General features: G+C 54.4%; 1 protein-coding gene across 1 annotated transcript in view; it reads left to right on the top strand.

The window, feature by feature from the left end:
- LOC112237627 (A-kinase anchor protein 13) overlaps positions 1 to 12,098 on the top strand; it is a gene marked incomplete at its 5' end in the record, with an annotated part of 100,501 nt that overhangs the window by 42,587 nt on the left and 45,816 nt on the right. Inside the window, 3 exon segments of the mRNA XM_042317759.1 lie at positions 6,486 to 6,736; positions 7,537 to 7,662; positions 7,806 to 7,923. Of these exon segments, the coding sequence (XP_042173693.1) occupies positions 6,486 to 6,736; positions 7,537 to 7,662; positions 7,806 to 7,923 (495 nt within the window).

Raw genomic sequence — 12,098 nt, 5'->3', positions numbered from 1 at the left:
CCCTCCTAACCCCTCCCTCCCCCTGTATCTCCCCCTCCCCCTCCCTGTATCTCCCCCCTCCTAACCCCTCCCTCCCTGTATCTCCCCCCTCCTCCTCTCCCTGGCTGTGCCTCCTGGACCCTCCCTGTATCTCCCCTCCTAACCCCCTCCCTCCCTGTATCTCCCCCTCCTAACCCCTCCCTGTATCTCCCCCTCCTAACCCCTCCCTGTATCTCCCCTCCTAACCCCTCCCTCCCTGTATCTCCCCTCCCTCCCTCCCCTGTATCTCCCCCTCCTAACCCCTCCCTGTATCTCCCCCCTAACCCCTCCCTCCTCTCCCCCCTCCCTGTATCTCCCCCCTCCTAACCCCCTCCCTCCCTCCCTGTATCTCCCCTCCTCCTCCCTGTATCTCCCCCTCCTCCTAACCCCTCCCTCCCTCCCTGTATCTCCCCTCCTAACCCCTGTATCTCCCCCTCCCTCCCTCCCTGTATCTCCCCCTCCTAACCCCTCCCTGTATCTCCCCTCCTAACCCCTCCCTCCCTCCCTGTATCTCCCCCTCCTAACCCCTCCCTCCTCCCCTGTATCCCCCCCTCCCTAACCCCCTCCCTGTATCTCCCCTCCTAACCCTCCCTCCCTCCTCCCTGTATCTCCCCCTCCTAACCCCTCCCTCCCTGTAGCCCCCCTCTCCCTGTATCTCCCCCTCCTAACCCCCTCCCTGTATCTCCCCCTCCCTCCCTCCCTGTATCTCCCTAACCCCTCCCTCCCTCCTGTATCTCCCCCTCCCAACCCCTCCCTCCCTGTATCTCCCCCTCCCTCCCTCCCTCCTAACCCCCCCTCCTCCCTCCCTGTATCTCCCCCTCCCTCTCCCTCCCTGTACCCCCCTCCCTAACCCCTCCCTCCCTGTATCTCCCCCCCTCCTAACCCCTCCCTCCCTCCTGTATCTCCCCCTCCTAACCCCTCCCTCCTCCCTGTATCTCTCCCCCCTCCTAACCCCTCCCTCCCTGTATCTCCCCCTCCCTCCCTCCCTGTATCTCCCCCTCCTAACCCCTCCCTCCTCCCTGTATCTCCCCCTCCTAACCCCTCCTCTCCCTGTATCTCCCCCTCCTAACCCCTCCCTCCCTGTATCTCCCCTCCCTCCCTGTATCTCCCCCTAAAACCCTCCCTCCCTGTATCTCCCCCTCCCTCCCTCCCTATCTCCCCTCCTAACCCCTCCCTCCTGTATCTCCCCCCTCCCTCCCTCCCTGTATCTCCCCCTCCCCCTCCTCCCTGTATCTCCCCTCCTCCCTGTATCTCCCCTCCCAACCCCTCCCTGTATCTCCCCCTCCTAATCCCCTCCCTCCTCCCTGTATCTCCCCCCTCCTAACCCCCTCCCTCCCTCCCTGTATCTCCCTCCCCCCTCCCTGTAACCCCCCCTCCTCCTGTACCCCCCCCCCTCCCTGTATCTCCCCCCTAACCCCTCCCTCCCTGTATCTCCCCTCCTAACCCCCTCCCTCCCTGTATCTCCCCCTCCTAACCCCTCCCTCCCTGTCTCCCCCCTCCTCCCTGTATCTCCCCCTCCTAACCCCTCCCTCCCTGTATCTCCCTCCCTCCCTGTACCCCTCCCTCCCTCCCTGTATCTCCCCTCCTAACCCCTCCCTCCCTCCCTCCTCCCCTCCCTCCCCCCCTGTATCTCCCCCTAACTCCCCTCCCTCCCTCCCTGTATCTCCCCTCCTAACCCCTCCCTCCCTGTATCTCCCCCTCCTAACCCCTCCCTCCCTGTATCTCCCCCTCCCTAACCCTCCCCTCCCTGTATCTCCCCCTCCTAACCCCTCCCTCCCTCCCTGTATCTCCCCTCCCTCCCTGTATCTCCCCTCCCTCCCCCCTGTATCTCCCCCTCCTAACCCCTCCCTCCCTGTATCTCCCCTCCTAACCCTCCCTCCCTGTATCTCCCCTCCCCCTCCCTCCCTGTATCTCCCCCTCCTAACCCCTCCTCCCTGCATCTCCCCCTCCCTCCCTCCCTGTATCTCCCCCTCCTAACCCCTCCCTCCCTGTATCTCCCCCTCCCTCCCTCCCTGTATCTCCCCCTCCCTCCCTCCTGTAACCCCTCCCTCCCTCCCTGTATCTCCCCCTCCCTAACCCCTCCCTCCCTGTATCTCCCCTCCTAACCCCTCCCTCCCTCCCTGTATCTCCCCCTCCTAACCCCTCCCTCCCTCCCTGTTCTCCCCCTCCTAACCCCTCCCTCCCTGTATCTCCCCCTCCTAACCCCCCTCCCCTCCCTCCCTGTATCTCCCCTCCTAACCCCTCCCTCCCTGTAGCTCCCCTCCCTCCCTCCTGCATCCCCCTCCCTCCCTCCCTGTATCTCCCCCTCCTAACCCCTCCTCCCTGTATCTCCCCCTCCTAACCCCTCCCTCCCTCCCTGTTTCTCCCCCTCCCAACCCCTCCCTCCCTCCCTGTATCCCCCTCCCTCCCTGTATCTCCCCTCCTAACCCCCCCTCCCTGTATCTCCCTCCTCCCTGTATCTCCTCCCTGTATCTCCCCCTCCTAACCCTCCCTGTATCTCCCCTGTATCTCCCCCTCCCTGTATCTCCTCCTCTCCCCTCCTCCCTGTATCTCCCCCTCCTAACCCCTCCTCCCTGTATCTCCCCCTCCTAACCCCTCCCTCCCTGTATCTCCCCCCCTAACCCCTCCCTCCCTGTATCTCCCCTCCTAACCCCTCCCTCCCTGTATCTCCCCCCTCCTAACCCCTCCCTCCCTGTATCTCCCCTCCCTAACCCCTCCCTCCCTGTATCTCCCCCTCCTAACCCCTCCCTCCCTGTATCTCCCCTCCTAACCCCTCCTCCCTGTATCTCCCCTCCTAAAACCTCCTCCCTGTATCTCCCTCCTAACCCTCCCTCCCTGTATCTCCCCTCCTAAAACCTCCCTCCCTGTATCTCCCCTCCTAACCCCTCCTCCCTGTATCTCCCCCTCCTAACCCCTCCTCCCTGTATCTCCCCTCCTAACCCTCCCTCCTGTATCTCCCTCCTAACCCCTCCCTCCCTGTATCTCCCCCTCCTAACCCCTCCCTCCCTGTATCTCCCCCTCCTAACCCCTCCCTCCTCCCTGTATCTCCCCCCCTAACCCCTCCTCCCTGTATCTCCCCTCCTAACCCCTCCCTCCCTGTATCTCCCCCCCTAACCCCTCCCTCCCTGTATCTCCCTCCCCCCTCCTGTACCCCCTCCCTCCCTCCCTGTATCTCCCCCTCCTAACCCCTCCCTCCTGTATCTCCACCTCCCTCCCTGTATCTCCCCCTCCTAACCCCTCCCTCCCTGTATCTCCCCTCCTAACCCCTCCCTCCTCCCTGTATCTCCCCCTCCTAACCCTCCCTCCCTCCCTGTATCTCCCCCTCCTAACCCCTCCCTCCCTCCCTGTATCTCCCCCTCCTAACCCCTCCTCCCTGTATCTCCCCCTCCTAACCCCTCCCTCCCTGTATCTCCCCCCCTCCCTCCCTCCTGTATCTCCCCCTCCTAACCCCTCCCTCCCCTGTATCTCCCCCTCCTAACCCCTCCCTCCCTGTAGCTCCCCCTCCCTCCCTCCCTCCCTGTATCTCCCTCCCCTCCCTGTACCCCCCTCCCTCCCTCCCTGTATCTCCCCCTCCTAACCCCTCCCTCCCTGTATCTCCCCTCCCTCCCTCCCTGTATCTCCCCCTCCTAACCCCTCCCTCCCTCCCTGTATCTCCCCCTCCTAACCCCTCCCTCCCTCCCTGTATCTCCCCCTCCCCCCTCCCTCCCTCCCTGTATCTCCCCCTCCTAACCCCTCCCTCCCTGTATCTCCCCTCCTAACCCCTCCCTCCCTGTATCTCCCCTCCTCCCTGTATCTCCCCCTCCTCCCCTCCCTCCCTGTATCTCCCCTCCTAACCCCTCCCTCCCTCCCTGTATCTCCCCCTCCTAACCCCTCCCTCCCTCCCTGTATCTCCCCCTCCTAACCCCTCCCTCCCTGTATCTCCCCCTCCTAACCCCTCCCTCCCTGTATCTCCCCCTCCCTCCCTGTATCTCCCCTCTTAACCCCCTCCCTCCCTGTATCTCCCCCTCCTAACCCCTCCCTCCCTCCCTGTATCTCCCCCCTCCTAACCCCTCCCTCCCTCCCTGTATCTCCCCCTCCTAACCCCTCCCTCCCTGTATCTCCCCCTCCCTCCCTCCCTGTATCTCCCCCTCCTAACCCCTCCCTCCCTCCCTGTATCTCCCCCTCCTAACCCCTCCCTCCCTGTAGCTCCCCTCCTCCCTCCCTCCCTGTAGCTCCCCTCCCTCCCTCCCTCCCTGTATCCCCTCCCTCCCTCCCTGTATCTCCCCCTCCTAACCCCTCCCTCCCTGTATCTCCACCTCCCTCCCTCCCTGTATCTCCCCCTCCTAACCCTCCCTCCCTCCCTGTATCTCCCCCTCCTAACCCCTCCCTCCCTCCCTGTATCTCCCCTCCTAACCCCTCCCTCCCTCCCTGTATCTCCCCCTCCTAACCCCTCCCTCCCTGTATCTCCCCCTCCTAACCCCTCCCTCCCTGTAGCTCCCCTCCCTCCCTGTATCTCCCCTCCTAACCCCTCCCTCCCTGTATCTCCCCTCCCTCCCTCCCTGTATCTCCCCCTCCTAACCCCTCCCTCCCTGTATCTCCCCTCCCTCCCTCCCTGTATCTCCCCCTCCTAACCCCTCCCTCCCCCTGTATCTCCCCCTCCTAACCCCTCCCTCCCTGTATCTCCCCCTCCTAACCCCTCCCTCCCTCCCTGTATCTCCCCCTCCTAACCCCTCCCTCCCTGTATCTCCCCTCCTAACCCCTCCCTCCCTGTAGCTCCCCCTCCCTCCCTGTATCTCCCCTCCTAACCCCTCCCTCCCTGTATCTCCCCCTCCCTCCTCCCTGTATCTCCCCCTCCTAACCCCTCCCTCCCTGTAGCTCCCCCTCCCTCCCTGTATCCCCCCTCCCTCCCTCCCTGTATCTCCCCCTCCTTCCCTCCCTGTATCTCCCCCTCCTAACCCCTCCCTCCCTCCCTGTATCTCCCCCTCCTAACCCCTCCCTCCCTCCCTGTTTCTCCCCCTCCTAACCCCTCCCTCCCTCCCTGTATCTCCCCTCCTAACCCCTCCCTCCCTCCCTGTTTCTCCCCCTCCTAACCCCTCCCTCCCTGTATCTCCCCCTCCTAACCCCTCCCTCCCTGTAGCTCCCCCTCCCTCCCTGTATCTCCCCCTCCTAACCCCTCCCTCCCTGTAGCTCCCCTCCCTCCCTCCCTCCCTGCATCTCCCCCTCCCTCCCTGTGTCTCCCCCTCCTAACCCCTCCCTCCCTGTATCTCCCCTCCTAACCCCCTCCCTCCCTCCCTGTTTCTCCTCTCCTAACCCCTCCCTCCCTCCCTGTATCTCCCCTCCTAACCCCTCCCTCCCTCCCTGTATCTCCCCTCCTAACCCCTCCCTCCCTGTATCTCCCCCTCCTCCCTGTATCTCCCCCTCCCTATCTCCCCCTCCTAACCCCTCCCTCCCTGTATCTCCCCCTCCTAACCCCTCCCTCCCCCTGTATCTCCCCCTCCCTCCCTGTATCTCCCCCTCCTAACCCCTCCCTCCCTGTATCTCCCCCTCCCTGTATCTCCCCCTCCCTGTATCTCCCCCTCCTAACCCCTCCCTGTATCTCCCCCTCCTAACCCCTCCCTCCCCTGTATCTCCCCTCCTAACCCCTCCCTCCCTGTATCTCCCCCTCCTAACCCCTCCCTCCCTGTATCTCCCCCTCCTAACCCCTCCCTCCCTGTATCTCCCCCTCTTAACCTTTAACCCCCCCTCCCTGTATCTCCCCCTCCCTCTCTGTATCTCCCCCTCCTAACCCCCTCCCTGTATCTCCCCCTCCTAACCTTTAACCCCTCCCTGTATCTCCCCCTCCTAACCTTTAACCCCTCCTAACCTTTAACCCCTCCCTGTATCAAATCAAATTTATTTATATAGCCCTTCGTACATCAGCTGATATCTCAAAGTGCTGTATAGAAACCCAGCCTAAAACCCCAAACAGCAAGCAATGCAGGTGTAGAAGCACGGTGGCTAGGAAAAACTCCCTAGAAAGGCCAAAACCTAGGAAGAAACCTAGAGAGGAACCAGGCTATGTGGGGTGGCCAGTCCTCTTCTGGCTGTGCCGGGTGGACTGGGGACAGCAAGGAGTCATCATGTCAGGTAGTCCTGGGGCATGGTCCTAGGGCTCAGGTCAGTTGAAACTGGAGCAGCAGCACGGCCAGGTGGACTGGGGACAGCAAGGAGTCATCATGTCAGGTAGTCCTGGGGCATGGTCCTAGGGCTCAGGTCCTCCGAGAGAGAAAGAGAGAATTAGAGAACGCACACTTAGATTCACACAGGACACCGAATAGGACAGGAGAGGTACTCCAAATATAACAAACTGACCCTAGCCCCCCGACACATAAACTACTGCAGCATAAATACTGGAGGCTGTATCTCCCCCTCCTAACCTTTACCCCTCCCTGTATCTCCCCCTCCTAACCTTTACCCCTCCCTGTATCTCCCTGTATCTCCCCCTCCAGAGTTGATGCAGACAGAGATGCACCACGTGAGGACCCTGCTGATCATGATGGAGGTGTACAGTAAGGGTCTGGTGAAGGAGCTGCAGCTGGAACCTCAGACAGTAGACAGGCTGTTCCCTGCCCTGGGGGAGCTCCTGGACCTCCACACCTCCTTCCTGACACGTCTCCTGGAGAGGAAGAGAGAGAGCCAGCAGGAGGGGGAGGACGGAGGATTCATCATCAACAAGATAGGAGACATCCTGGAGACACAGGTTAGAGGAGGGAGAGAGCCCACACTACAGAACACCACACTACAGAACACCACAGAACATCACACTACAGAACAGAACACAACAACATCCTCCCCCCACACACCATAGAAACAGTTGAGGAGCTCCTGGTGTCTCTCTACACCACATTATAGAGACAGTTGAAGAGGTCCTGGAAGGACAGCACATACAACTTATACCAACCCTGCAACCAACACAGCGCATACAACTTATACCAACCCTACAACCAACACAGCGCATACAACTTATACCAACCCTACAACCAACACAGCACATACAACTTATACCAACCCTACAACCAACACAGCGCATACAACTTATACCAACCCTACAACCAACACAGCGCATACAACTTATACCAACCCTACAACCAACACAGCGCATACAACTTATACCAACCCTACAACCAACACAGCACATACAACTTATACCCTACAACCACACAGCACATACAACTTATACCAACCCTACAACCACACAGCACATACAACTTATACCAACCCTACAACCAACACAGCACATACAACTTATACCAACCCTACATACGAAGAAGCTCTCTTTTCCTAACAAAGGAACACTGGCTTTTAAAGCTGCAGAAAGCGTCGGTAATTGAAGACAACTGTATCCCCTGACGAGAGGGCGGGGTCAGAGCGCCAATTAGCAATGGGGCAGACCAATCAGCTGCTTGGAATCCAAGGAAGCCCTTTCCTGAAACACACAAATACAAACCCAAAAAACAGAAACAGGGGAAACGTAACACATATCATGTTGCTGTTTTTCAGTTCTCAGGGACCAAAGCAGCGATTATGAAGAGAGTTTACGGGAAGTTCTGCAGCCGCCACAACGAGGCCGTAAACATCTACAAGGAGCTGCACTCCAAAGACAAACGCTTCCAGGCCTTCATCAGGGTAAGCACTTACCGTCCACTACTCATTTACAGCATCCATTATCATTAGACATCAGCTAAACCAATATCACATATCATCTCTGTGTCTAGTCATCTAACTGTTGCATCTCATCAATTCTGTCTTCCTATTATGTGACTTTTAAGAAGAAGATGAGTAGCAGTATCGTCCGGAGGCTAGGTATCCCAGAGTGCATTCTGTTAGTCACCCAGAGGATCACCAAGTACCCCGTCCTGATGCAGAGAATACTACATCACACCAAAGGTTTGTCTGCTGCCCCCAGCTCTGCCCTGCCCTCTGCTGGACAGATGAGGTGGTCTCTGTACACACACACACACACACACACACTGCCCCCAGCTCTGTCCTGCCCTCTGCTGGACAGATCAGGTGGTCTCTGTATATACACACACACACTGCCCCCAGCTCTGCCCTGCCCTCTGCTGGACAGATGAGGTGGCCTCTGTATACACACACACACACACACACACACTGCTCCCAGCTCTGCCCTGCCCTCTGCTGGACAGATTAGGTAGTCTCTGTACACACACACGAACACACATACACACAGGCTGGTCAAGGCACACATAAACTGCATCATCCCGGACACCCAGGACTCCAAGTTGAACACCTCCCTCTGCAACTGGATCCTGGACCTCCTGACGGGCTGCACCCCCAGATGGTAAGGGTAGGTAACAACACATATGCCACCCTGATCCTCAACACGGGGCCCCTCACAGCCATGTAGACACGCACGACTCGAGCTCCATCATCAAGTTTGCTGACGACACAACGGAGGTAGGCCAGATCACCGACGACAATGAGACAGCTTATAGGGAGGAGGTCAGAGAACTGTCAGTGTGCCTGATAACAACCTCTCTCTCAACGTCAACTAGACCAAGGAGCAGGTCCTGGACTACAGGGAGGAGGTCAGAACCCTGGCAGTGTGGTGCCATAACAACAACCTCTCTCTCAACGTCAACAAGACCAAGGAGCAGGTCCTGGACTACAGGGAGGAGGTAAGAGAACTGTCAGTGTGGTGCCATGACAACAACCTCTCTCTCAAGGTCAGCAAGACCAAGGAGCAGATCCTGGACTACAGGGAGGAGGTCAGAACCCTGGCAGTGTGGTGCCATGACAACAACCTCTCTCTCAACGTCAACAAGACCAAGGAGCAGGTCCTGGACTACAGGGAGGAGGTCAGAACCCTGGCAGTGTGGTGCCATGACAACAACCTCTCTCTCAACGTCAACAAGACCAAGGAGCAGGTCCTGGACTACAGGGAGGAGGTCAGAGAACTGTCAGTGTGGTGCCATGACAACAACCTCTCTCTCAACGTCAGCAAGACCAAGGAGCTGATGGTGAAGAACAGGGGTGGGTGCACACCCCCACCCACACCCACCCCCACCCACACCCCCATCCACAAGGATGCAGTGGAGAGGGTCAAGAGCTTCAAGTTCCTCATTGTCCACATCACTGAGGACTACACATGGTCCTCTCACACATGTTGTTACATTACAGCCTTATTCTAAAATATATATTTTGCCTCATCAATCTACACACAATACCCCATAATGAAAATGCAAAAACAGGTTTTTAGAAATGTTTGAACATTTATTTTAAAAATTAAAAACATAAATAATTTATTTACATAAGTATGCATCCTGTTTCCATTGATCATCCTTGAGATGTTTCTACAACTTTATTGGAGTCCACCTGTGGTAAATTCAATTGATTGGACATGATTTGGAAAGGCACAAACCTATCTATATACTTTAAGGTCCAGTGCGCATCAGAGCAGAAACCAAGCCATGAGGTTGAAGGAATTGTCCGTAGAGCTCCGAGACAGTGAAATACAGATATAAATCAGCTGGGTCTTTCTGGGTGAGTCTCTAAGAGCTGAGAGTCTTCCTGGGTAAGTCTCTAAGAGCTGAGAGTCTTTCTGGGTAAGTCTCTAAGAGCTGGGAGTCTTTCTGGGTAAGTCTCTAAGAGCTGGGAGTCTTTCTTGGTAAGTCTCTAAGAGCTGGGAATCTTTCTGGGTAAGTCTCTAAGAGCTGGGAGTCTTTCTGGGTAAGTCTCTAAGAGCTGGGAGTCTTTCTGGGTAAGTCTCTAAGAGCTGGGAATCTTTCTGGGTAAGTCTCTAAGAGCTGGGAGTCTATCTGGGTAAGTCTCTAAGAGCTGGGAGTCTATCTGGGTAAGTCTCTAAGAGCTGGGAATCTTTCTGGGTAAGTCTCTAAGAGCTGGGAGTCTTTCTGGGTAAGACTCTAAGAGCGGCAGGGTAGCCTAGTGGTTAGAGCGTTGGACTAATAACCGGAAGGTTGCAAGTTCAAATCCCCGAGCTGACAAGGTACAAATCTGTTGTTCTGGCCCTGAACAGGCAGTTAACCCACTGTTCCTAGGCTGTCATTGAAAATAAGAATTTGTTCTTAACTGACTTGCCTAGCTAAATAAAGGTTAAAAAAAAGAGCTGAGAGTCTTTCTGGGTTAGTCTCTAAGAGCCGATATAAGTCAAAACTGTAACAAGGCCGGTCAGAATGCCTTCTTGGTGAGCAACTCCAGTGTATACCGTATTTGGCCTTGTGTTTTAGGTTGTTGTCCTGCTCAAAGGTGAATTCAGCTCCCAGTGTAGATTTGGCCTTGTGTTTTAGGTTGTTGTCCTGCTGAAAGGTGAATTCATCTCCCAGTGTAGATTTGGCCTTGTGTTTTAGGTTAATGTCCTGCTCAAAGGTGAATTCAGCTCCCAGTGTAGATTTGGCCTTGTGTTTTAGGTTGTTGTCCTGCTCAAAGGTGAATTCAGCTCCCAGTGTAGATTTGGCCTTGTGTTTTAGGTTGTTGTCCTGCTGAAAGGTGAATTCAGCTCCCAGTGTAGATTTGGCCTTGTGTTTTAGGTTGTTGTCCTGCTGAAAGGTTCATTTGTCTCCTAGTGTCTGTTGGAAAGCAGACTGAACCAGGTTTTCCTCTAGGATATTGCCTGTGTTTATAGCTGTATTCCGTTTCTTTTTATCCTTAAAACACTCTGTAGTCCTTGCCGATAACAAGCATAGTCATAACATGATGCAGCCACCACTATGTTTGAAAATAGGAAGTGGTACTCAGTGTTGTGTTGGATTTGCCCCAAACATAACATTTTGTATTCAAGACAAAAAGTTCAGTTCTTTGACACATTGTTTGCTGTATTACGTAAGTGGCTTGTTGTAAACAGGATGCATTTAGGTTAGTATTGTGGAGTAACTACAATGTTGTTGTAAACAGGATGCATTTAGGTTAGTATTGTGGAGTAACTACAATGTTGTTGTAAACAGGATGCATTTAGGTTAGTATTGTGGAGTAACTACAATGTTGTTGTAAACAGGATGCATTTAGGTTAGTATTGTGGAGTAACTACAATGTTGTTGTAAACAGGATGCATTTAGGTTAGTATTGTGGAGTAACTACAATGTTGTTGTAAACAGGATGCATTTAGGTTAGTATTGTGGAGTAACTACAATGTTGTTGTAAACAGGATGCATTTAGGTTAGTATTGTGGAGTAACTACAATGTTGTGGTAAACAGGATGCATTTAGGTTAGTATTGTGGAGTAACTACAATGTTGTTGTAAACAGGATGCATTTAGGTTAGTATTGTTGGAGTAACTACAATGTTGTTGTAAAACAGGATGCATTTAGGTTAGTATTGTGGAGTAACTACAATGTTGTTGTAAACAGGATGCATTTAGGTTAGTATTGTGGAGTAACTACAATGTTGTGGTAAACAGGATGCATTTAGGTTAGTATTGTGGAGTAACTACAATGTTGTGGTAAACAGGATGCATTTAGGTTAGTATTGTGGAGTAACTACAATGTTGTGGTAAACAGGATGCATTTAGGTTAGTATTGTGGAGTAACTACAATGTTGTTGTAAACAGGATGCATTTAGGTTAGTATTGTGGAGTAACTACAATGTTGTTGTAAACAGGATGCATTTAGGTTAGTATTGTGGAGTAACTACAATGTTGTGGTAAACAGGATGCATTTAGGTTAGTATTGTGGAGTAACTACAATGTTGTTGTAAACAGGATGCATTTAGGTTAGTATTGTGGAGTAACTACAATGTTGTTGTAAACAGGATGCATTTAGGTTAGTATTGTGGAGTAACTACAATGTTGTGGTAAACAGGATGCATTTAGGTTAGTATTGTGGAGTAACTACAATGTTGTTGTAAACAGGATGCATTTAGGTTAGTATTGTGGAGTAACTACAATGTTGTGGTAAACAGGATGCATTTAGGTTAGTATTGTGGAGTAACTACAATGTTGTTGTAAACAGGATGCATTTAGGTTAGTATTGTGGAGTAACTACAATGTTGTGGTAAACAGGATGCATTTAGGTTAGTATTGTGGAGTAACTACAATGTTGTTGTAAACAGGATGCATTTAGGTTAGTATTGTGGAGTAACTACAATGT

Source organism: Oncorhynchus tshawytscha, unplaced genomic scaffold (assembly GCF_018296145.1).
Source record: "Oncorhynchus tshawytscha isolate Ot180627B unplaced genomic scaffold, Otsh_v2.0 Un_scaffold_8679_pilon_pilon, whole genome shotgun sequence".
Classification (NCBI taxonomy): domain Eukaryota; kingdom Metazoa; phylum Chordata; class Actinopteri; order Salmoniformes; family Salmonidae; genus Oncorhynchus; species Oncorhynchus tshawytscha.
Note: the sequence above shows the minus strand (reverse complement) of the source record. Positions and strands in the feature narration are given on the sequence as shown.